Source organism: Xylaria bambusicola (assembly GCF_022495145.1).
Source record: "Xylaria bambusicola strain CBS 139988 unplaced genomic scaffold F5B22scaffold_3, whole genome shotgun sequence".
NCBI lineage: Eukaryota > Fungi > Ascomycota > Sordariomycetes > Xylariales > Xylariaceae > Xylaria > Xylaria bambusicola.
Window position 1 is genome coordinate 481,226 of NW_025953556.1, and position 22,426 is coordinate 503,651.

Here is a 22,426-nt window from a genome sequence, read left to right on the forward strand (position 1 = left end):
GCCCTCCCCCCCCCCCCCCCCCCCGCCCGCGCCCGCCCCCCCCCCCCCCCCCGCCCCCCCCCCCCCCCCCCCCCCCCCCCCCCCCCCCCCCCCCCCCAAAGGCATCGGCATAGTTAAACGTTCTATGGACATATCATCGAGCACTGTGAAGTATCCTATGTTCTAACTTCTTACGGAGTTCGATTGAAACAAGAAACAAGGTCCATAGAAACACACAGGGAATATACTATGTATGGGCTGGACTTGTCACAATGCGGCTAAACTCCAACCGAGATCCCGCGCTCGCCTTCACCACTTACGAGGAGCGAGCAAGTATGAGATTGAGGGTTGAGGATCTGACAAGTGTGAAACTCGACCACCATATCCCCTCAACGGCTGCGTCTCACATTTTATCCCGCCTGTCTTGGAGCTGTCTTGGCACGCACACAGTCCTTAGTCGCTTAAAGCATATATTGAACATGGTATTTATGGTCGCGTTCTAGCGGCCAGACTTGAAATTTTCTGTAGTGTCATCCTCTTAATCTATTGGTGTCTATGGTTTTATTGCACCTATCTAGACTAACAACTTTCATAATAGCTATCCATGCGTGATTTGCCTTTGGCCCCAATCCAACAGAAAGTAGAGGATTATGCACAACCGTTAACCAGGATGCTACAACTTTGCATGTCTAAGGCTAGGACAAGTAATATGCAGTCTGTATAGTTCAATTCAGGGCCCCTCGCCCTCGCCACTGTGCCTGCATTGTGATATGATGTTTTCCTTAACACCTCGACATACAAATTCCAGAAACCAGTACTGTCCTGACCAGGTCACCTTCGAAGAGGTCAAGTCCTCTTAGATTTACCCACGTTAATCACCGAAACTCCCAACGTAACCGAATTTGTTCAACTGTGAGTAATAACGCCTGACCACACTTACATGCCCTACATGTTAGTGTCCGCAGGTGTATCACCATCACCACCTTGAGTATCTACACCATGAAAAGCGTCACCAAACGCTGAATCTTCCATGTTCAGATCTAGTCCCTCACTCATCCCGCCAGGTGTTCCACTGAACCCTGCCAAGGCATCACCTGCTGAGTTGAGGTCTTCTAATGAGCTGAAGTCATTGTGATCACCATTAAACCCTACTGATGGTGTCCCGATGACTGAAGGTTGTTTGCTTGGAGAGCCCACTGCCTTAGGAGCTCCGGTGATAGAATTAGCGTCCGTGTTTCCATCCGGGGTTACCCCTCCTTTGGGCACAACAACCCAATCACCAGTGCCTGAACCGTGATCCGCCGCCGCCACTACATCAGTTCCATCCATCTTGATGTCGGTATTTTGATTACCAGAGATGTCTTGTTGATGTGATGGTGGTGGGTGAGGTGAGGGAATATTAAGATTTGCAGGTGTGGCAGCGTTCGAAGCAACGGCGGACATTGGTGGTTGCGGGGTTGAATGGGATGAAGCACTCGTGTGCATCTGGTCGAGAAGTCCTGCTGCTGTTCCACCCATGTCGATATCAGAATCACCCATCATGAACCCACTCTGCTGTGAACCCGCATGTGAAGGCCGGCGTGACATGGCATTGTTTCCATTCGCGGCTGAGGCTGGCCCCTCACCGATTGAAGCTGGTAGGACATTATCTTGGATGACAGGCTCAGGAGTAGGCTCCTGGTAACCTCCCTGATGGATTCTCCTTAAATCATGAATAACCTCCGCTCGACGGCTGAGGTGGGCTTCTACTTGTGAAACAATCTCATCAACCTTTTTATGATGCTTTGAAGGCCAGCGATTTGATCCCTCTTCACTTTCTTCTTTACCCTCAAGACGTACTGTTTCCACACTTGTGTCATCAGCAGCTATCCGCAATTCCTTTTCGGAGACAGTGAGAAGCGAATTTTGCTTGAATTTCGCCATTTGCTTGGCATGGTCGCTTTTCATCTTCTCAATCTCAGCTTGCGTAGACTCTATCCTATCATTAACTCGTTTTCGGAATTCGGTGGCCTTTTCAGGATCCAGGCGTGTCGTGGCAGGCTTCGTCGACACCTCTGTGATAGTATTCACGCCCTGTGCCTCGAATATGCCTTCTGTTAGACCTGCGAGCTCACCTTTAAGACCGAGTCCCAAGTCTGCAAACCCAATTTGACCCATTCTGTATGCTGAAGACAGAATTTCCTCCATCCATTCGTGATTCTGCTTATATCGGCTGACACTTACATCCCGTGGGGTTAGCATATCAAATAGATCACCACGAGACGTGTCTTCCTGCAATTCAAGTTCAGATAGCCCCGTGGGAACCATAGCATTCAGCTGGCCATGAGCAGGCTGACTAGTCCGCGGACGCTTAGAGGGTGGACCGCCAGCTGTAGGAGGATGCGGGGGGTATGCCATATTCTGAGGAACACCACGATTTGCGGATAACATGGGCTGTCTTGATGCATCTTTCGGCCAAGGTATTTGTGGCCAATTCCCTCTATCGGCCAGGATGAACTCCTTGCGCTGGATTTGACCGTATTTTTGAAGATAGCCACGGGCTTCCATAATAGTCTGAGTGCGGCGGTCGCCGGGGATGGCTTGAGATGGTATGCGCTCATTATTGTCAACGGGACCGTAATGGACGATCCAAAGGCTTGGATCAACCTGAGGCGCAGTGGGATTGGGCGCATTGGGAGGGATTAAACGAAACCGCCGTCGAGAGTGCGTCGCAAAGGGTTCTCCAGGAGCATAGCCAGCTTTATGGTAATACATCTCAAGGGTCTAGGAGTCATTAGTGGTCAATAGAAGTGCAGTTGGTGACGTCTGATGGCATACCACGCCGTTTCCAATCTCATGCGGGAAGTATGCCTCCTGGGGGGGCCATATGAATCCATCACTGGAAAAATGAGTCCCCATCTGCTGCAGAGGTTGCCAAGTAAGTAGGATCTGGCCATTTGTTGGCTTGTCGAGGTACGTCCAGAAGAAGGGCGCCATGTCGCGTGCGATTTTAGGAGCTTCCATCAGCCAAGCCGTGACCTCATTGGGCTGAACATGCGCCTTAAAGGTATATCGATGGGTCGACAGAAGATGCACATGGGGGAGGAGATCCCGGTGCACAGCATAGCTAGGGTCGTTCATCGCAGACATGGTGTCGTCTTTTCAGACTGCGATCCCTACAGATCGCCAGAATACTGTGACTCGTTCCAAATTATGATGAGAGCGCACACCGCGTGTGTTGATGGGATAGATATGCTCTGAAAGTTTGGCAGCCGCAGTAACCGCAAGATGATAGCGCCAAGAGCAGCAACGTCGGTGATGCTGTGAATTGACGAGGCTGCGCGCGCGCTGATGCTTGAAATTCCACGGTCGCGGAGAAACGCGCAGCGGAGCTTCAGGTCTAATTCAGTTTTGGCTCCTGTGGCGCAGGCGGGCCTTTTATGGGGCTAGTGACTTGTGGCGCACTGATTTTCTTGGCCCCGGTCCAATGTTGTTCTGACATGAAGGACCGTACTTAATACTTAATTGACAAGGCATGCTCCTACTATGCAGCTGTTTTGTTACTAAGTCACATCATCACCCAATTTGTAGTTCTTTTGAAGAGCTCAAATATCAAATATCCTACAAACCACATAAAGCCAGATATCGGCGTGTGGCCAACACCACCTAACCTATCCGTGAGAGGCTGCTTAAGTACATATGACAGCTGGGGCTCATCGTGATTCAGGCACAGCAGAAATTAGCACGAGAGGTTTGATCATTAATCAATTGAATATTTCCCATCCCATCTATTGAAGAAAACTAAGAAAAGCCCTTTACCAATGCATAACATCTTGTCAATGGGTTTCATTTGTCTTTAAGCCCATGAAAAATATCTATTTTCCTATTCGCCTCGCCATCTTATGCCTGGTATGTTGAAGCTGATACGTTGCCTCCACGACCAGTCCAGTTGACGTGGATATCCTTGCCCTCGGGGTACTTCTCACTAGCGGACTCGGGCTTGATTCTGAATGTGTGGGCACCAAAGTAGTCACGCTGCGCTTGGAGTAGGTTCGCGGGCAGGTTCTTGGTGCGGTACCCATCGAACCACGACAGCGCTGTGGCGAAAGCGGGAGTCGGAATTCCGAGCAGAACGGCCTTGGAAACAACGTCTCTCCAACCTGGCTGCGCCTTGTGGATGGCCTCGTTGAAGAAGTCGTCAAACAACAAGTTCTTCAAGTCTGGGTTCTTTCGGTACGCTGAGGTGATATCCTTCAAGAAAACCGAGCGAATAATGCAACCACCTCTCCACATCAAAGCAATTGAGGGCTTGTTCAGCTTCCAGTTGTATTCTTTAGCGGCCTATCGTTCTCACGTTAGTCAATGCACTACTGAGGGAGAGTAGTGGGGGATCTCCGACCTCTTGCATCAGCATGAAACCCTGTGCATAGGAAACAATCTTTGAAGCATATAGAGCCTGCTCGAGGTTGTCGAGGAATTGTTCCTTGTTGCCTTCGAAGGCCTGAGAGTTACCGACGAACTTAAGCTTCTCTGACGCCTCGGTACGTTCATCCTTGATCGATGAAAGGCAGCGAGCAAACACAGCCTCGGCAATCAGAGTAACGGGCATTCCGAGGTCGAAGGCGTTCACAGCAGTCCACTTTCCGGTACCCTTCTGGCCAGCCTTGTCCAGGATCTTCTCGACCAAGGCAGTGCCGTCGTCGTCGTTAAAGTACATAATGTCACGGGTAATCTCGATAAGGAAAGAGTCTAGAACGCCCTTGTTCCACTTGGCGAGAATGTCACCGATCTCCTTGTTCGATAATCCTAGACCACGCTTCATGATGTCATAAGCCTAGAGATAGTCGAGTTAATTCTGCTTTTCCTTCTAAGTTCAGTACATTCCAATTGTCACTTACCTCGCAGATCAGCTGCATGTCGCCATATTCAATACCGTTGTGGACCATCTTGACGTAGTGGCCAGCACCCTCGTCTCCAACCCACTCACAGCAGGCTTCACCAGAGCTCTTGGCAGAAATGCTTTGGAAGATGTCCTTGATATGGGGCCAGGCCTCCTCGTTGCCACCAGGCATGATAGAAGGACCGTAACGAGCACCCTCTTCACCACCGGAAACACCGGAGCCGACAAATCGGATTCCCTTCTGGGTGAGATACTGAGTTCGGCGGTTGGAGTCGGGAAAGTGGGAGTTTCCACCATCAATAATAATGTCACCCTTCTCCAGAAGAGGGAGCAGAGTCTCAATCCAGTCGTCAACAGCTTTGCCGGCCTGGACGAGCAGCATGATGCGACGAGGCGACTTGAGCTTAGAAACGAATTCCTCTGTGGAGTGAGCGCCGACAATAGACTTGCCCTTTGCTTCATTTTCCAGGAAGCGGTCGACCTTGGAAACGGTTCGGTTGAAGGCGCAGATCGTGAAGCCATGGTCAGCCATGTTCAGAATCAAGTTCTGACCCCTAGCAGCAAGAGTGATAGGTTAGATCGAGTTTGATGGGGCGGGATTCAAGATAGAGGCTGTAACTTACATGACAGCCAGGCCAATGAGGCCGAGATCAGCACTTTGGAAGGATTAGCATAACATCCAGAGGATACAGAGGCGGCGGAGCGCAAGGGGGGAAAGAAGCTCGCCTTGCACCACTGAAGGAGCTGGTGATGTTGGCTAGACGAGCTCTAGAGGACCCATGTCGTTTCAGTGACACGCGTCAAGAAAAAGAGAGGGGAGCATTGGAGAGAACCCGGAATAACCGGTTAAGCGGCTGAAGGGTTGTCACAGCGTCACAACAACATCTTCAGAATCACCAGCACGGCCCGTGTCGTCATTCACTAGTTCTGTTCCGACTACGTGGTGTGACGCAGTTTATTTGTGGTTATGGGAGGGGCAGGATATGAACAATGATAACAGACTTACACGGCACCAGACATGGTTGCGATTTTGCTGAATAGCTTTCTCTATAATATAACAAGGCACAATGTTACGGCAGTAGATATCTGCGCAAGGACAAGGAGGATAGAGGTCGAGTTGTACTTGGGGAGTGGGAATTATGGAGAGGAAGGTGAGAGAAGATGATGGTGGTGATAGAGGGGGGCAGAGGATGCTTTTCTATGATGGAGGGGTAAAAAAATTGGGAACAACTATGTAAGAGGCGGTACTACCAATGGTACCTGGCCGCGACCTGGGTGCAGAACTTTGGGTGGTACTGTAGGACGGCAACGAGGGTAGGTAGCGTCAACCGTGGGGTCATGCTAAGGTATGTCTACATGATATATACTTACCTATGTACCTACTCACTTATTTATGTATACCTCCTACTTACATAGTACTATGTATAGCCCAGTATACCGACCTGCTAAGTAATAATCACATTTACTATCCGTTCCTAACAGGAAAGAGACGAATACCGTGGTAGGTAATAGATAGATAGAAATACTTGGGTGTAAGCATGCAGTGGGAATGCCAGAAATGCCAGAGTCAGTGTCTCCATCTACTGCATGCTTACCTACCGACCTCGGTATGGAGCACTTAGTGTACATAGCATTTCACGTAGCCACGTTGCCCGCACGTGAACCTACCTACATTCATGATATTGGTATTGCAGATACTTGACTACAGGCCTACCTGATATGTTGATGTTGAAGCACTACCTTTAAGTTGCCTACCTGATACCTAAGTAAGTACATACCTACCTATAGGTAGACATACACATACACATACCAAATTTGAAGTAGGCGTTTACATGTAGCATGAGGTACCTATCTGCATACATTAGGTAGCTGTTGAAGGGGGGGGCAATGGCGGGGTTATCGCGGCGTGCATCTGCGCACAGAGTTAAGTACCTACCTAGGTACCTGACAGACATGGGTGTGGCCTGGCTTACTCAGATCCACAGTTTGCTCCTCTGACGCTCGCTACTGTACAGCTTGCATGGGTGCTTAGTAGGGACTTGAGAGAACCTAGAATGGCTGAGGAGGGGTAGTAGTTTTGAGGTATCTCTCTAACACAGCTTGTTACAGCAAAATGCGCTGCCACGCATTGATAACACGGCCATTTGATAATACTTAGTAGGTCCGGATCTGGTCCGGACCTACCTCCTTGGTGTCAAGTAATCCACAGGAATAGGAGTGGTTTATGCACGTTTCTGACAAGCCACCGGGGCTGCTGTCACATCAAGCAAGGAGTTCTGAGGCTGTTGCAGCCCTGCCGCCTTTCCGCCTTTGCAGCTGCGCATCGACAATATCAAACGAGTGGTTTACCCACGATATGTGCTCAACTCGGGAGACTTTTCCTGCTTGAAGCTGAGGATAGGTTCTCGAAGAAGTGGGGATAAAGGGGATATAATGCAGCTGCTTCGTAAATCAAAGGTAAAGTACCATAAATATAAAAGTGTGTACCTATGTTTGTCCCCCGAGGAGTGTTATGAGAGCCTAAACGACACCTGATTACCAAGCAACTACCTATATACCCACGACTGAAGAGATACCTGCATTGGGTAGATTTAAATACCTATGGGGTGATGCGCTGTGCTCTCCCAGTACTTCAATACTACATCGCCCACTCTGTCTGTCGAGGTACCCCTAGTGGCGGTTCGTTGCGATGGCAGGCTTACGAGCTATGCGTGTGAAATTTATCACTCATTCCCAGACCTTACCTTAATTGGGAATGCAAAGGCTCAACCCCATGTGTACTGTAAGTATCGTGTCATTATAACTCAAGCTGTCAACAAGTACCCACTGGGCGCATTATACACTGTAACTGTTGACTGTAGGCTGTAGCGGTAATAGGGCGCGGTATTGTTTGACGTCGGATATATCGCTAAGACCCATGAACGTGGAGTTTGGCTCGTCGGGATTTACGGATCCAGGGGATTAGGTGATAAAGCCTCTCCAACCGCAGTTAGAGATGACCGCCGAAAATGTCGCACAGCTAGCATGATTAGTCTGCCACAAGGGTCTCAGGTTCCCAACGAATGCGATGTACCAAAAAATTCCAGAGTTAGCCTGGAACAGATCTGAAGCAAAGCACTACCTACCAAGACCCCAGCCGAGTTAGGAGCATAGAAATTGCCTCAATAAGAAAGACGACTGGGCGTTCGTTACCTTACGTACATACACAACATAGATGGAGTAGGTAGCAGGTATGTATCTGTAAATAAGGCGCTCACCTAGTGTGACGGCTCGCTCTTGATAGGCCGAAAAAGGAATTCAATGGAGGCCCGAATCTCCGCGGAAAGGGCCGACGTCTATCTGTACACCAATCGAAACACACAGATTCTATCGTGGAAGCATTGTTTAGAGATATCCGCGCATCTTCCATATAGTACGCAGTAACTTCGCGTAATTGTCCAACATAATGAATAACGTCAATGGACTGGCCGAATAGCAATCCATTCATTTGATATGTCAGAACTACAATGTACTAAGAGAGCAAATGACTCGAACCGAGTCTGCACCTACCTAGGTACATACATGTATGTAGTATGATGTTACGGCTTGGTTCCTAAGATACCTAGGTACCTACTATCAAATAGCTTGATGCAAGTGTGGCTTGCGTGTATGCATGCGCCCACTACCATACTTAGTAGGTACCTAGGTACTTCCAATATAGGTAGGTATTGGTCTTATCTGATAAGCACTGCATTTGTCCATTCTTCCAGCCTCATTTCACAACTACTTACCTACCTAACACTACAGCTGCCATCCACACCCATATCAAAAGCGTAGGCATCATCTTCATCCGCCGGTCACCAACTCCATCCTCACGACGCTTCTCGACACGGTTGCAGGCATTTGAATAATATCAAGTGTACGAAGCTTAGAAGGCTTCATATAGAGGTACGTGTTGCCCAGAAACAAACACAATCGCGTTGGGCGCACAGCAAAGTTCATCATGTCCTATTCGGGTCCTCCAGGCTCGTCTTCATCCCTCCCGCCGCGTCCTCCTCCATCGAAGGTATCCGGCTTCAAACCAGCATTCCGACCCGCCGCTCCGCCCACTACTTATGCAGCCTCCAGCGCACCAAGCTATGCAGGCGCGCCTGCGAATGCGCCTCACTATGGAGCCGTCGCCCCGCCCTCGAATTACACGTCGTATGGCACTCAAGGTGCTCCTGTGAGTAGCGGTGCGTCTTACCCACAACAAAACGCATACTCGTACTCTCAACAAGGGTCATATCAGCAGAGTTACTATGGCGCGCAGCCCGTACCAACCACTGGTGCCGCCGCATATGCCACACCACCCCAGATACGAAATCCATTTCCTGCACCCAGTCAGACGAGAAACGATGACTACGATCCGGATATGGCGGCGCAAATTGCGCAATGGCAGAGCGCATACGTACGGGATCCAAAAGACGCCGGTCCCGCCACCGGCGCATTAGGCCGGACTGGCCCTGCCACGAACGGTGCGGCGGCGTACTCGGTAGAAGCGGCTAATCGCGCATCCGAAGCAGCTAACGCTGCAGCCATGGCAGGCGATAAGAAAAAAACCGTTGTACGCTCAGGTGGTGGGCAGAAGTGGACAGATGATACGCTCTTAGAGTGGGACCCGTCGCATTTGCGCCTCTTCGTCGGTAATCTTGCGGGCGAGACCACAGATGAAAGCTTATTCAAAGCATTTTCCCGATGGAAGTCACTACAAAAGGCGCGTGTTATCCGTGACAAAGTGACGAGCAAGTCAAAAGGGTTTGGGTTCGTATCTTTTAGTGACCCCGACGAGTTCTTTGCTGCAGCCAAGGAGATGAACGGCAAGTATATACAGAGTCACCCAGTCGTCGTCCGCAAGAGCACCACAGAGATCAAACCCCATGTTGTGAAAGATAAGAATCACGGCGGCAGGTGGAATAAGAACAAAAACAACAAGAACAAGAACCGCAGCGGCAATGGCAGTGGCGCTGGTAAACGCGAGGGCAGCTTTGAACCACATCTGGGACCTACAGGAGGTGGTGTTACAAAGCCGGGAGCAAAGACAAAAGACGGGCTTAGACTTCTTGGTTGAGCCACGATGTCTACTACAAGATTAGATTTTAATTTCTAAGTAAACATTAGAATCCCCGTCGTCCCGCCTAAGCCTGGAGAGATACGGAGGCATAACGATAACAACCCTATCGGAACCACGACACACACACCCGTAGCTGGTGGAAACCCCCCGATATAGGTGTACAAAAGACGCACACTGACTAAAGCACCGAACTATGTAGCCCACTTGGAGCTTTGGAGCTAGAATGCTTCATCTACAGATCGTTGCTTACATATTAGAATCGCCGAACAGAACAGTGCATTTTCGAGAAGTATAAAGGTGCGAGTTGGAAAGCTCGCAATAATGTCAATCGGTCGGGGTTACTTACATACATATATAATGACCATTGAAGAATACAAATCCCGTCTTCATTGCCAGTCAGTGTCCTAGCCATAATTTCCTAGTCGTGCGGTATTGATGTTACGATGCGTGCGTGTGTTATTTGTACACTTTGCTGTCTCTGTTTGCATTGCCGAGCCGCCGTTGCCCGCTTGCATGCTTTGACCTAGGTAGAGAGATAGATGAATTGATAGGTATGTACTTGACCGTAAAAAACTACATATATATGTTAAGTGTACTCTACTTAGTACTCATACAGGAGCACTAACGTATTTTGCGTTGTTAAAGAGCTGCTTCTAAGGTCTTGTATGGTTATACCTATCCGAGCTTCTACGACACATACATATGCTGGCTGGATCAGCCTCCAAGTTAATAACGTCCGAGAACCATGCATGCTTGGTACGCATATATAGGCAGGTAATATGGAGTAACAAGAGGTATTCGGGCACAATTGATGAAGACGGGGGTGAGAGCACGGAAATGAATGCCTATTCACACTTATATATGCTTAATATATATATACTGGTAGTGCATCAACTCGAAGGCCCTTTGCCCTCAACGACGCCCAACGTAATATGATTGCAGAGCTACCTATCCTACAGGGGAGAATATCTCTACTTAGCTCGTATACTTGTATATTACAAACCCGCTGACCGGGCTATCCCTTCCTTCTCTTTCCTTCGAGAGTCTCATTTTCCTGACCACACACATATATGAACACATACTCTCTCCATTGCCACGAAATTCGCGATTCAGAGGCAGTCGATCCTAAGGCTCTAGTGTTGTTACCCCCACCTTCTAAACCATTTTTTTCTCCCAAATGTTGTGTTTCGGGGAATTGGGTATTTCCAACAAATAAAAGTGATGCCCCGTAGGCGCTTTAGCCACCCAATGCTGCGTGATTCTAGATGACCATGAAAAGTGATAGACCAGACAATGAAAAAAAAAAGATATCGATCCAACTGTGATCGACAGAAGGCAATATACATGCTACATATCCCGTGAAAATGCCCTATATAACAACACCGAGATGAAAAAGAATATACTCATGTCGAATCTCAATCGTTGCGCTGGCGATCCATCCGGCTCTGTCGGCCATCCTCTTGTGATCTTGGAGTTTTTGATCTCGGCATCAGATCGCCGTCAATAGTTACGTGGTTCCCTTCCACATCACTATCCTCCTCGTGTGTTAACAACATGGCATCTTCATCATCGGCATCGTCCCCACGTTCAGTGGACGAGTCGGAGTGCTCCTGCTGATAGCTTTTGCTGTGAGCGTCTATCTGCGCCTCTCGTCGCATCTTCGTCAATTTGATGTAATTGTACGCTATGATAGCGATAAGTGTAACTAGAAGTCCAGAAATATTAATGGGCGTGAGCTTGTCATCGAACACCAAGGCCGCGACAATAATGGTGACGACCTCTTTGAAGATACCAGCGATCGACAAGGTGACGACGCTACTTCGCTGCAGCAGAGCGAATTCGCTGGCCGTCATGAGGAAAGCAATCGTTCCAGGGAACAAAAGCAGCAACGGCGCCTTCAGAAAGCCCCACTCCGCGCTGAGCGTCTGGAAAGCATTCCAGAAATTCAAAAAGCCTTCTACGGGCAACGCAATAAAAAGTAGCGTCGCAAACATGATGGGTGTCAGGAAAAATATGCTAGAAAAGGGGTTCGAAGTAGCGGGATGCCTTAACAGCAGGATCTGCGTTAAACCCCAGCGAAAGCCTGAGAAGAAGGCCGAGGAGATAATGAGGACAAAGCCACCGAGGTGAAATTCGACCTCCCCTGCAACCATCATAATCACGCCTGCCGTCATTGTCGCAATGATTCCTACTAGACGCCATGTTGGTGTTTCTAGGCGAAAAACAAAAGCGAAAAGAAGAACGAAGGCCAACGCCGATGACTTGCACATGGCTATACGTGGATTAGTACCATTCCGACAATTGGGCTATCACAAACCTACTATAAAATGTAAGCGTTATAAACTTCAACGACGTGTTTCCCAGACCAATATCGAGACCTGTAGCTGCCCCGCATGGTCCTATCCTGGTTAAGTAGAAAAGTTTGGTCATGATGGGTCGCTCGGGCTCAGATTCGTGCCTTGAGCGGCCCAGATCAGAACTGCGAGGCGCATTGTTCGGCCGTAGTGAAGGTATAAAGTATAAGACTAAGCTGGCTAAGGAAAACTGCACGAGCATGTGCATCGAAGTTGTAAATAGAGGAAAAGGGAAATTTAGCTGGCCGGAATCGAACATCCACTTGTTATACTATACGGCTCACATGTCAGCGTCCTGGGAAGTCATATTTCAATACAGGGCCCGTACCAGAGAAATGGATAATGAGAATATATACCAGAGCCCTATCAGGACAGCATTGATGGCTAACCTCCTGATGACATTCTGGTCTGCTTGTTTGCGCTCCTCGTCGGTTAGATTATCGCGTGCTATTCTCTGGTCCAACCTGGTATTCCGCCGTCGCTTGTCTTGCTTTCGTCGTTTATCCTTGCTAGTCAACCCAGTCTCTTCGTCATCGTGTAAATCCTCGTCCGAGAGAGAGTCGTCGTCTCGAGCATTCGGTCTCGCAATGTAGGCTGCCGCGTCCTCCTCTGATATCTTGGGCTCCACATCGCCTGTATTCTTGATGCTGGTGGCACGTGGTCTCCCCGTCCTTGCATTTGGCGAAACAGACGCGTTCAGACCAGCGCTCAGTGTACTGCGGCGGCGGCGATGGCTGGTCGGCGCTATTGTATCCATCTCGATATCTTCGGGACGGCGATGAGCAGACGCGGCAGACGAGGGGCCACCATCGGAAGACCAATCGATCTGGAAACTCGTGGTGGCTGAGGAGGCAGAAGGGGGGTTGGACAGATCGTTGTTTGCCGACGATGGGGCCAAGGCACTGCTCACAGACAAAGCCTCTGGTGCTGGGTGTCGGGTCAGCGAACGAGCAGAACGCTGTTGCTGATGATAATTCTGGCGCTGTGGTACCAATGGCGACTGCTGACTCAACAAAGGGGGAGGAGGCATGGTTTTCTGAATAGGAATGGTATCTCGCATGCGAGCTGTGCCGGGTCCAAATTAATGAGAAAAAAAAAAGCTAATTAAAACCACCATTGGATTTCCATTACAAAGTCTGGTATAGTACTGTACAATAGCGGTCACGAGAGACCAGCGACCAGAACAAGCATTGATGAATGTGCATGTAGTATGCTCCAATGATGACCCGCGGCTGAGACGGGGAGAGACATTGGGAGACCGATATGGATAAGTCTTGCAGCGACCTACACTAAATGAGCTACAGTACTAAGTAAGTATGGTCTAGCATGATCCAATCGGGAGAGTCGGGACGGGTCAAGGTGCCGGCGACTTACCTAAGTCCGCCAATACTCAAGTAACAATAATCAATCAAGATACCTATGCCAGGCTATGCCAGGCTATGCCAGGCTATGCCAGGCTATGCCAGGCTATGCCAGACTATGCCAACGGAGAGGGAGTGCCGGAATGTACTGATGATCTCGGCGGGTTGGTAGTAGATTGATAAGGGCTACACCATCGCGAGACTGTACCTAGGTACTATTACATGCAGTGGTAGAGGTAGCCTTCACATCACATATGTGAGTTTAGGTACATGTAGGTAACGCCGCCTGTCACGTAGACAGGTAACCTACTCGCCTAGCTAGCCACCTGACCTGACCTGAGCAATTCGAACTACGTACTAAAGACAAAGCGGCTTCAGTGGAGAGTGGAGAGATATCCACATCTCTATGTAATACCTTTACATAGGCTCGATAGGTAGCATCTGGTAGACAGTGGTAGTACATCTAGGTAGTGCATCTTGCTTTTACTGTACATCTGGGGCTGTAGGGGTCCAGCTCATGCGTTGCTGGGTCCGGAAAGCGGATCTTCATGTAATAGTAATCCACAATAAAACAAGCCCATTGCTCAAGGGTTCAGTCAATTTAAGGCTTTTGAGGCCTCTTTTTTCACCAGCCCAGGAAGGTCAAGGCAATCAGGACAGCCAAGGTCAAGTGAGCTGAGATGCCGTGATGCCGTTGCATTAAGCAATGTACTTAGTAAAATACCTACCTACCTACTTAAGTACTCAATAGTTCCCTGGCTATCGTACATGGCATAACAAAACAGGGAAAAACGCAGACAACCTCGATAACCAACACATGCTTGTCGATCTTCTTACCTGCTTGCCTGTCCTCGCCTGCCCTATTTCCCAATATGATGTGCGTGGTGTACATACCCGCATCCATACTAATAACCATCTGTTAAGTCGCGTGTCTGTCCGGAAGAAACCTGCATGCATAGGTACCTTAGTGTACATGCTAGCTGGACACAGGCTCCACTGCCGGTGCTGGTCCGATTTTGCTCTTCCGTGATCCGGATCCGCGGAGCTCCAGACTCATTATGAATTGGTTTGTTACCTCGTCGGCCACCTATGGACAGAATGGTTGTGCCCACGTCGGAAAGTGCTAGCCTAGGTACTTTTCATCTCATGTCACCTCGGGGGCCTTTTCAAAGAATAGCTTGAACCAAAATATATATCTAGTGCTTTGATTTGCCGCTGTAGAAGTTACTAATGGTTGTACAAGTATTGATAAATGTGTTGTGCTCCCGCTTGTCGAGCCTTGTCTTCGCGCAATCCTAAGCTCTAAAATGCAGTAGTCGCTCCTGTAAACAATTTTTATTGAACCTGTGAGTTGTAACATCTATTCACTAAGACAGAAATTGTAGTTCCTCTTTCCTATCTGGAGCAAATTCGTCTTTATATCGATGCCAGAGTTTCTCCAGCTCCGCCACATATAGGCTGTGGAGTTTGTTAATTTCCTCCAGATTCACTGTGGCGGATTTCTTCACTTTGATGGGCGCGCCAACCACAATGTTGAGAGGCCGGCGGTATGGCATCAAGCCCACGTCGTAGTTAAAGACACCGCGCCCATGCAAGAAAGGCAAGGTGAATTTCCACACTTTGAGGATAAACATCTGTATCTTGTGCACAAAGGGATGCTGTTGGGGTTGCAACTGATCATACAAGTTATTCTCCCCAAAAGCTAGGACTGGCACCAGATCTGCTCCACAGCGAACAGCCAATTTGATGAAGCCTTTGCGCTCATTCAGAATCAAGCGCATCACCCCTGGTTGCGCTTCGAGGGACTCTCGCGCTCCTCCCACGACAATGGTGACACCACGGCCCATGCCCTGGAGATCGTGACCGCCGCGGTTGAGAATGTTGACTATGGACTCCTTAGATACCGATCGTACGCCCATGCTCAGGATATATTCGCGATAGAAAGGAATTCGAAAATTGGAGTCTAATGTGAGTAGGCTATTGGTGATTCCAGGGAACTTTTGTGAAAACCCGAGAGCATCGGTGGCAAAGGCAGCCCATGCTCCATGAGAAATGATACCATGGGGATGATACCCAAATATATACTTGCGCGTCATGGGTAGCTCATGTGTCTTATGTAATCTAGCAGGGTAATAGTCGGCGAATAAGTGCCAGATATAGCTCTTGCGAAGCCACTCGGACCTATGTAGAGATCCGTCCATCGCCTCTTTGGAGCTGAGCACGTGTAAGAGATAAAGTAAGAGCAAAGGCCATGCGAATGGGTTGGCACAGAATGCGAAGAATAGCGATACTGTTGCGACTATACTCAGAGAGTGCATCAAGACAACGAGCGTCTGACCTCGCCGGCTGAAAGGTACATTCCAAGGCGCCCATCTTATGCCACCATTTGGATTACGAGGCGGCGGCCGATGGATTTCCTCCGGGTCCATATCGTCAAGTTCCGGATACGACGCGTCGTCGTCGTTATCATCCTCGCGATCTTTAACGTCACGATCGTCCCGTATCGAGCCGTTAACTTCTTCTTGATCGGCCATCTTTGAGCGAGCTAGAGTTTGAGATTGGACTTTTGCTTTTCGGTTCCACAATTGGTTCGTCGAGCTTCCTGGAGCTTTAGGGATCTGAGATGGCTTTTCCGGTGTGCACAGCTGATCTGAGGAACTCCGCTTGAAGTCTGGAGAACTGAGGACCTGAGTTGGTCTTTCTGAGGAGTGGGATCGAGTAAGGGTCGGAGCAGTCTTTGGTGCTCGCGATGGAGTTTCCGGGTTCGGAAAGCTAGACTGGCTGTCCTCCGATGTCCGCGGCGTTCTTCCCTTTCGCGGCGATGCCTTGTTGGCAGATGCTGTGCTATCGGGAAGAGGATTATCGTAGCTTTCCCGGCTTGCCTAGTGAATGGTCAGGAGTCTTTCTTCTTCGTACTACCTGGACGTTCTATGAGATCTTACACTAGAACAGCCACGCCGGTGACACCTTGGGGGATCTTCGTCACGTTTCGCTTCCCCTTCGCCAGCTTTGCCTGCTGTTGAATTCAAAGTACTTGGTTGGCTGCTTTTTCTGGAGACTGTGGTCGAGTCAGCTTTTTTGACCACATCGTGGCGGCGAATGGCCCCCGGCCTTGGGAGTCTTGAATTTGGAAGCGCGCCAGGCATCTCTTGTCGTCTCTCGGCAGTCTCGTAGTTGATCATACATAACTCCAAGTATTATTGTCTCTAGAGAACGGGAGGGTTGTCAGACATACATACCTAAGTAAAAATACCGGGGGGAGGAAGTCCCGTTCGCCTTGGGTCGATTAAGTTCGTTAGTGAAAGTGTCTTCTGCCATCTACTACCGGGTCGCGCCCAGTCAAAGTTAGTCTTGCAGGCATTCTCGGAAGTCAGTATTGACCATAGAATGAGAGTTCAGAGGAAAGTGACGATCGGCGCATGCATACATAAAGCAGAGAAGTGAAGCGTCTCAACAAGCTGGCGCAACGAGGGCGATCGTAACACACTCAGGATTAGAGGTCAGATTTATTTAGATGGCAAGAATCCAGTGTACGACGGGATTCCAGTGCACACGAGGAGGTATGACGTTTACAATTGTACAGATATAAAATAAAATTACAAATGTGAAGTAAAAGAAAGCAGGCGAATCGGAGCAAGAATCTAATATTGGGAAGGTCCAGGTAATGACGTTGCAATGCAATACCTACGAGTACCTTATGTAGCTACCTGGGACTAATGTATTGAGAATGTACCCTGGGAATTTGAAGTGGCTGGAAACCTCCTCAGGGTAAGTACCTCTGTAGGCTACAGGTCCTCCTATATACCTACCTGACCTACCTAGGTGCCTACCTAGGTAACTCGACCTCAGGCTACCTAGGTACTGACGAGGGAGCTAAAAGCGGACCCTGCGGCCCCCAAAACAGCTGGAGGGCAGACACGCATTGACATGTGCAGAGGGCCTGTGTAAACGCTGCTGATAATTAAGTACCTGACACGAACCTCGGCTTTGTGTAGCCAAATATCTACTATTTTGAAGCATACAATTCAATCTGTATTAGTCCAAGCAATATGTACCTGAGAAGTACTGAAGGCATTATATATATATTATATATATTTTTGAACTGGATACTTAGACTAAAGTCAACATGTCTAGGTCTTCATCGTCAAGAAGAGAAGAATAGAGCATGTAGGTTTCTGGTAGTAAAAACTCTAGATATTCATCAATTTTCGAGGTGGCTTTGCCAACGTGTCGAGGCGACCACGTGTAAAACTCAAATAGTAATCTAAACCACGTCGCATTAGATACCCAGACTAGTACCGTGTAAGGTGGTGTTCATAGCTTAATGTTTTAGCTGCAGCTTAGCATTCCATCCAACGATGCATCTGATAAGGTCCCAGTCGCCCTGCTGACCAACCCAGTCCGTGACAACGATGCCAGTTGTAGCATCGCCAACCTTCAAGCCAGCCGGCCCTTTACCGGTACAACCGTGGCGCGAGCAGAGATATTCGATGATGGCCGGGTTAGCCTTGGCTGCGATCTTCTCCGGCCAACAGTTGGCGTTAAAGAAGTTGCTTGCGCTTAGGAAGTTGATGAAAAAGGGCGTTGTGGGAGCGTCCTTACGATAGCCTTCCTGACCAGGAATGTGACAGGCGCCCTCGGCAGCGCGCTCGAGGTGTTTGCGCGCAAGCTCAATCTTCTTCTGGATATTTGTGGTCTGGTCGACCTCGTAAAAGTCTTGCACGCGTGCGATCCCACTACCCACGCGCCCATCCTCGCAGTTGTCCGGCCACACGCTACCATCAAGGGCCCAACCACGGCCGCCCCATTCACGGTTCAGGCTCTCGTCATTAGCATGTCGCCGTAGAAGGATGATCCTCCCGCGAACCTCGCCTAGTTTGGGAATCCGGGGCTCTGTGTACCATCGCTTGTCGTCATAAAACTTGTCTTTAAGCAGCGTAGATAGTTTCTGATCCGTGCCACGCCCTGTTCCTTCGCGCTTCACACTCATAATTATCGCTTCTGAGGGATTAGCGTCCAGAAAGGAGTAGATCGTGTCAACCAGCTCCTTGAAGTATTTATTTCCCGTTAGCGAAATGGGAAATGCGCTATGTACCAGAGTGAGGGTCGTATCGTCTTGGTTAACGTTGACCCTCACATCGAGAAAGCGAACGCCGTTCTCTAATTGGTCACGTACGCCAACAGCTTGACATCGCACCGAAGGTAATGCAACATGACAGGTCGGACTATTATGTGTGCCCGGTAAGGATAGCGCTGTCAGAGGGTACTCATCGCGAATCTCTTTCATCCAACGAGAGAGATTAGCGGAACTGAAAATGGCAAGGCAGCCCCCAGCCTGGATGTAGATTGCGGTGTACTCATTAGGTGCACCGTCTAGTCTCTTCATTACTGTGCTCTTCTTTGAAGCGCTCGGCACATCGGTCTGGTACCGGTGGCCTTGCGATTCAAAGGTTAGGCGTAGAACTTCACGCCCGGGATCCGCGGCACGGATATCCGTTGTACGGGTCTCAAAGGGCTTGAGCGCGATAGAGACATCACGACGGTCCCTCGCCTCGCCCTTGACTTGTACATCGGGCGACACACGTCCTGACGTCGAATTGAAAATATCGCCGATCTTACTCGTCAAGTTAGCGGCAAGACTTTTGACATCGTCTACACCAGCAATGGAAACAGGCTGACCCTCAAAACGCTCGACGAGCTTAAGCTCCAAGGGGGTCGCCGTGAGGTTGCGGAGGGTGAGGTCAGCCATTGTAATAATAGGTAAGGGTGGCAGCGAGGGTCGGTGTCAGACCTATTCAGAGGTGGAACAACAGCAGCAACAACATTTAAACATGATAGTCTCTTTAACTAACTTATATGGACATGGCCATCTCCATCGGATAACGCCAGCTTGAATCCGTGTACATATCCATGCCAATCATAAACATGTATCCAGCCAAGATTTGTTGTTGAGGGGTCACTAAAGCCGTAGCGCCCGTGTATCACCTGTGGCTTGAGCCGCGACGCAGCAGACAGGCGAGACAGGCCTTGACAGGGACGTGTAATACCTTAGATAGGTACCTACACAGTACGTAGTACATCCTAGTAGAAATCTGCTGAGGCAAAGGCACGGGGCCCGAGACTTGGCATCATCATGTCTACTGACCTGACATGTGCTGAAAATGCTGAAACAATCCTCAGCCTGCTTTTGCTTGGCTCGCTTGTTTAATACCTAGTCACCATGGTACATGAGATAGCTTGTGAAGGCATTTTCCAATCATCAGGCTGTACAATCTGCCTATGGCTGCGATGCACCATACATTGAGTGCAAATCACTCGGCCTGGTCACTTGAGCTATATCCCTTAAAGACTTCGACCTTAGCATAGTTGCCTTGAGGCGAATCTGCCTTCACAGAAACCGAACATGTAGTTTGTACAAATCCTGCTCAAAAAATGACGGTAGCTCCCATAAGCATACCTAGGTACTGACTGATCAGCCTCTGTCAGGTTCTGCCGCGGTATGGAGACACCATGCTGTGTACCATTGGCATCGTGACAATCAGTCGCTAAATGGTGTACTACCCGTCACGCCAGTAATTTCGGCCAGCTACGTGAAGTCTCCCATGATTTCCGTAAAGCATCCAATGACGATGGCTCTCGTGTAGGATGCGGTCCCGATTTATGCTTGTTATGAGGGCAGCAAGAACGATATTAAAGCCGGTAAGGCTTCACGTTCCAGGACCAGTGTGACTTTGGATTCTTAGCCAAAATAATCATTTCTCGAACATCGCCCGCGTCGGGGCCGTTCTCGAGTTGACCTGCCTCGACAGACAACTGAGCATATTTCTCCGCCAACTTCGCATTTCCAAAGAAATTGTAGTTGAGTGCGGCAAGAGTATACGCCCCCGCAATGCTATTATCCAGGCCCTCTGTTCTATACAAGGACAGATACTCTTCGATCATAGCCGGTGAAGTTGTTTTACTATTGAAATCGGATAGCTCACTTTCAATTCGAGAAATCGCCCGTATCCGATTGTCTGAAGCGTTTGACTCCTCCTTAGACAGCGTACAACTGGAACAGGCACAGGAGAAGCCGAGCGAGTTTCGCAATCTCTCCTGGCGCGCCGATCGAATCTGTAAAGTGTCCACATACGAGATGGTGAGCTCTTCTCCAGGTTTGATGTCTCTAACAGCATGCGTATGATGCGTCAGGTTGTTATCAACATAGAAAGCCATACTAGCCTGCATTAATATATGAGTGTCGTTAGATCATGTAATCATTACTTACTTTGGACGGCAATCATGATTTAATATTGACACCTCGGGGTAATTTCCATAGTGAAATCCATCATTTCCACCAAGAGTCACCTGAAAAGAGTTCGTAAACAAGATGTCAATGATCTTGCGGGAGCCGGCTTGGGACATGTAACTTTCTTTTCTGGACTTCGGCAAGTTGTTGACTGCCACATCCATCAAGTAGTTGATGTCCTCAAGCGAAAGCTCTCTAAAGGCATTTCGATGTACCAGAAGAGCAGGACTGGTAGTCATGATTCTGTCGCCTCTGTGAATCATTCTAGTCGCCACCAACCCTTTCCCTTTGCCTGGGATATTGGCAATGCGGGTCTTTTCCTGATGTGATGTCGACCCTTTCTGGGGGGGTTGAATATGTGCCACACGGGCATGGTTTGAAGCAGTCGTGATCAATGATATCCCTTTGTCGAAGAAACCATCACTCGTATAAACGCAATATTCTTCGAAGCAATCAGGAGAAGTCCTCCACGTATTGCGCTCCAGACTGCTGATACCACTATTGGCGTAAAAGCTTCCAGGGTCCTGTACGTCATCTGGGAATTCCATGATATCCATGGGAAATTGCATAAACCGTCCAAAATCCGGGGAAACCCCGCTCCACGGGCAAGTATTCCTGCTAGGATCTGCCTGCAACGCATACCCCAGTGGTAAAGCTGCTGCTGAGAGTAACGAGCAAGGACGGACAACGCGCATTTTGTTCTGCTATGTCCGATTGAGGCTGCATTCAAATCAAGGTCCTGCGAAGTGATAGTCATATGGGGTCGTGAAATTTGATATACCGCCACATAGACAGATTTTATGTGATTGAGAGTCGACTGACATTTATATAAGCCACTGTGCACTCACAATTATTCTGATACTTGCTTACCTGTGCATTTCAGGCTCTTCCTTGATCACCAAGGCCAAGGGCTTGTGTCATGGATTCCCACGTCTTTCGTTTCACTTTACTGACATTACCGCATCCTATTGGGGAGTCGTTTGGTGGCTAAGAGGAAACAAAACCCAAACCGTGTACGTTTGATCGCTCTGCCCCTAGCTGAGTGCGGCTCGGCTAACTCCGTCCCCTGACAAGCGAAAAGGCTTCCCAAAGCGGGAATGTCTGTGTCTAGCCCCTGTTCTTGGTACTGTAGCTGATTGGCGTCTTGGACACAATAAAGCTTGGCTAGATGTCTCATAATGAAGGGAAAGCTGAAAATGAGCAGTATAGATGAATAATAATATGCAGATTGTCATCGAAAAATAGAACAACAATACCATTGAGCAATCATTAGAACCTCCACGGTCGTCACTGATGAAATATGAATGGCGCCGCTAGGATCAAGGAATAATTACTAACTAATGGGCTTGGTGGTACGGAGTACTTCTCTTCTCTCTTTGTTAAAATGAGATTATGAATCTTATATAAGCACGATAGAGTCATGTAGCGAAGCAGAGGCGACATCCTAAAATGATTCTCTGGGTTTTGGGTACA

The 22,426-nt window shown here is 48.9% G+C and overlaps 8 protein-coding genes across 8 annotated transcripts; 2 read left to right on the top strand and 6 right to left on the bottom strand.

Annotated features, from left to right (window-relative positions):
- Window positions 1-497: 497 nt before the first annotated feature.
- Window positions 498-3,368, bottom strand: F5B22DRAFT_587958 (uncharacterized protein). The gene is made up of 2 exons (XM_047973637.1): window positions 2,797-3,368; window positions 498-2,742 (listed from the first exon to the last, which is right to left on the bottom strand). The coding sequence occupies exons 1-2, from the start codon at window positions 3,106-3,108 to the stop codon at window positions 925-927; spliced, it is 2,130 nt and encodes a 709-aa protein (XP_047835202.1). The 5' UTR covers window positions 3,109-3,368; the 3' UTR covers window positions 498-924.
- A 127-nt stretch (window positions 3,369-3,495) lies between these two features.
- On the bottom strand, window positions 3,496-6,301 carry F5B22DRAFT_587960 (6-phosphogluconate dehydrogenase). The gene is made up of 5 exons (XM_047973638.1): window positions 5,865-6,301; window positions 5,482-5,514; window positions 4,857-5,412; window positions 4,358-4,792; window positions 3,496-4,299 (listed from the first exon to the last, which is right to left on the bottom strand). Exons 1-5 carry the CDS (start codon window positions 5,876-5,878, stop codon window positions 3,859-3,861), a joined length of 1,479 nt encoding a protein of 492 aa, XP_047835203.1. The 5' UTR covers window positions 5,879-6,301; the 3' UTR covers window positions 3,496-3,858.
- Window positions 6,302-8,612: 2,311 nt separating this feature from the next.
- F5B22DRAFT_587963 (RNA-binding domain-containing protein) lies at window positions 8,613-10,340 on the top strand. Its single transcript, XM_047973639.1, has one exon. It carries the CDS (start codon window positions 8,841-8,843, stop codon window positions 9,945-9,947), a length of 1,107 nt encoding a protein of 368 aa, XP_047835204.1. The 5' UTR covers window positions 8,613-8,840; the 3' UTR covers window positions 9,948-10,340.
- Window positions 10,341-10,798: 458 nt separating this feature from the next.
- F5B22DRAFT_587967 (triose-phosphate transporter family-domain-containing protein) lies at window positions 10,799-13,784 on the bottom strand. The gene is made up of 4 exons (XM_047973640.1): window positions 13,679-13,784; window positions 12,633-13,602; window positions 12,272-12,575; window positions 10,799-12,222 (listed from the first exon to the last, which is right to left on the bottom strand). Exons 2-4 carry the CDS (start codon window positions 13,362-13,364, stop codon window positions 11,366-11,368), a joined length of 1,893 nt encoding a protein of 630 aa, XP_047835205.1. The 5' UTR covers window positions 13,365-13,602; window positions 13,679-13,784; the 3' UTR covers window positions 10,799-11,365.
- A 672-nt stretch (window positions 13,785-14,456) lies between these two features.
- F5B22DRAFT_587970 (uncharacterized protein) lies at window positions 14,457-14,822 on the top strand. Its single transcript, XM_047973641.1, has one exon. The coding sequence runs from the start codon at window positions 14,483-14,485 to the stop codon at window positions 14,693-14,695; it is 213 nt and encodes a 70-aa protein (XP_047835206.1). The 5' UTR covers window positions 14,457-14,482; the 3' UTR covers window positions 14,696-14,822.
- Window positions 14,823-17,399, bottom strand: F5B22DRAFT_587973 (diacylglycerol acyltransferase-domain-containing protein). The gene is made up of 4 exons (XM_047973642.1): window positions 17,095-17,399; window positions 16,905-17,026; window positions 16,608-16,723; window positions 14,823-16,547 (listed from the first exon to the last, which is right to left on the bottom strand). The coding sequence occupies exons 2-4, from the start codon at window positions 16,981-16,983 to the stop codon at window positions 15,033-15,035; spliced, it is 1,710 nt and encodes a 569-aa protein (XP_047835207.1). The 5' UTR covers window positions 16,984-17,026; window positions 17,095-17,399; the 3' UTR covers window positions 14,823-15,032.
- A 560-nt stretch (window positions 17,400-17,959) lies between these two features.
- F5B22DRAFT_256344 (phosphatidylinositol-specific phospholipase C) lies at window positions 17,960-19,610 on the bottom strand. Its single transcript, XM_047970046.1, has one exon. The coding sequence runs from the start codon at window positions 19,412-19,414 to the stop codon at window positions 17,987-17,989; it is 1,428 nt and encodes a 475-aa protein (XP_047835208.1). The 5' UTR covers window positions 19,415-19,610; the 3' UTR covers window positions 17,960-17,986.
- Window position 19,611: 1 nt separating this feature from the next.
- On the bottom strand, window positions 19,612-21,980 carry F5B22DRAFT_256352 (uncharacterized protein). Its single transcript, XM_047970047.1, has 3 exons — window positions 21,824-21,980; window positions 20,933-21,770; window positions 19,612-20,881 (listed from the first exon to the last, which is right to left on the bottom strand). The coding sequence occupies exons 2-3, from the start codon at window positions 21,646-21,648 to the stop codon at window positions 20,356-20,358; spliced, it is 1,242 nt and encodes a 413-aa protein (XP_047835209.1). The 5' UTR covers window positions 21,649-21,770; window positions 21,824-21,980; the 3' UTR covers window positions 19,612-20,355.
- Window positions 21,981-22,426: the final 446 nt, after the last annotated feature.

What these genes read in the sequence shown, in the direction of transcription:
- F5B22DRAFT_587958 (XM_047973637.1), bottom strand. Translation starts at nt 3,108, where the DNA reads ATGTCTGCGATGAACGACCCTAGCTATGCTGTGCACCGGGATCTCCTC. An exon ending in ATGAGATTGGAAACGGCGTG is followed by an intron (nt 2,743 to 2,796) that starts GTATGCCATCAG and finishes AATGACTCCTAG; the next exon opens with ACCCTTGAGATGTATTACCA.
- F5B22DRAFT_587960 (XM_047973638.1), bottom strand. An exon ending in CTCATTGGCCTGGCTGTCAT is followed by an intron (nt 5,413 to 5,481) that starts GTAAGTTACAGC and finishes TCTTGCTGCTAG; the next exon opens with GGGTCAGAACTTGATTCTGA. An exon ending in GTTTCATGCTGATGCAAGAG is followed by an intron (nt 4,300 to 4,357) that starts GTCGGAGATCCC and finishes TGAGAACGATAG; the next exon opens with GCCGCTAAAGAATACAACTG.
- F5B22DRAFT_587963 (XM_047973639.1), top strand. Translation starts at nt 8,841, where the DNA reads ATGTCCTATTCGGGTCCTCCAGGCTCGTCTTCATCCCTCCCGCCGCGT.
- F5B22DRAFT_587967 (XM_047973640.1), bottom strand. Translation starts at nt 13,364, where the DNA reads ATGCGAGATACCATTCCTATTCAGAAAACCATGCCTCCTCCCCCTTTG. An exon ending in TCTCATTATCCATTTCTCTG is followed by an intron (nt 12,576 to 12,632) that starts GTACGGGCCCTG and finishes TGAGCCGTATAG; the next exon opens with TATAACAAGTGGATGTTCGA. An exon ending in TATAACGCTTACATTTTATA is followed by an intron (nt 12,223 to 12,271) that starts GTAGGTTTGTGA and finishes ATCCACGTATAG; the next exon opens with CCATGTGCAAGTCATCGGCG.
- F5B22DRAFT_587970 (XM_047973641.1), top strand. Translation starts at nt 14,483, where the DNA reads ATGCTTGTCGATCTTCTTACCTGCTTGCCTGTCCTCGCCTGCCCTATT.
- F5B22DRAFT_587973 (XM_047973642.1), bottom strand. Translation starts at nt 16,983, where the DNA reads ATGGCAGAAGACACTTTCACTAACGAACTTAATCGACCCAAGGCGAAC. An exon ending in CCCCCGGTATTTTTACTTAG is followed by an intron (nt 16,724 to 16,904) that starts GTATGTATGTCT and finishes ACTCGACCACAG; the next exon opens with TCTCCAGAAAAAGCAGCCAA. An exon ending in ACCGGCGTGGCTGTTCTAGT is followed by an intron (nt 16,548 to 16,607) that starts GTAAGATCTCAT and finishes ACCATTCACTAG; the next exon opens with GCAAGCCGGGAAAGCTACGA.
- F5B22DRAFT_256344 (XM_047970046.1), bottom strand. Translation starts at nt 19,414, where the DNA reads ATGGCTGACCTCACCCTCCGCAACCTCACGGCGACCCCCTTGGAGCTT.
- F5B22DRAFT_256352 (XM_047970047.1), bottom strand. Translation starts at nt 21,648, where the DNA reads ATGCGCGTTGTCCGTCCTTGCTCGTTACTCTCAGCAGCAGCTTTACCA. An exon ending in AATCATGATTGCCGTCCAAA is followed by an intron (nt 20,882 to 20,932) that starts GTAAGTAATGAT and finishes AATGCAGGCTAG; the next exon opens with TATGGCTTTCTATGTTGATA.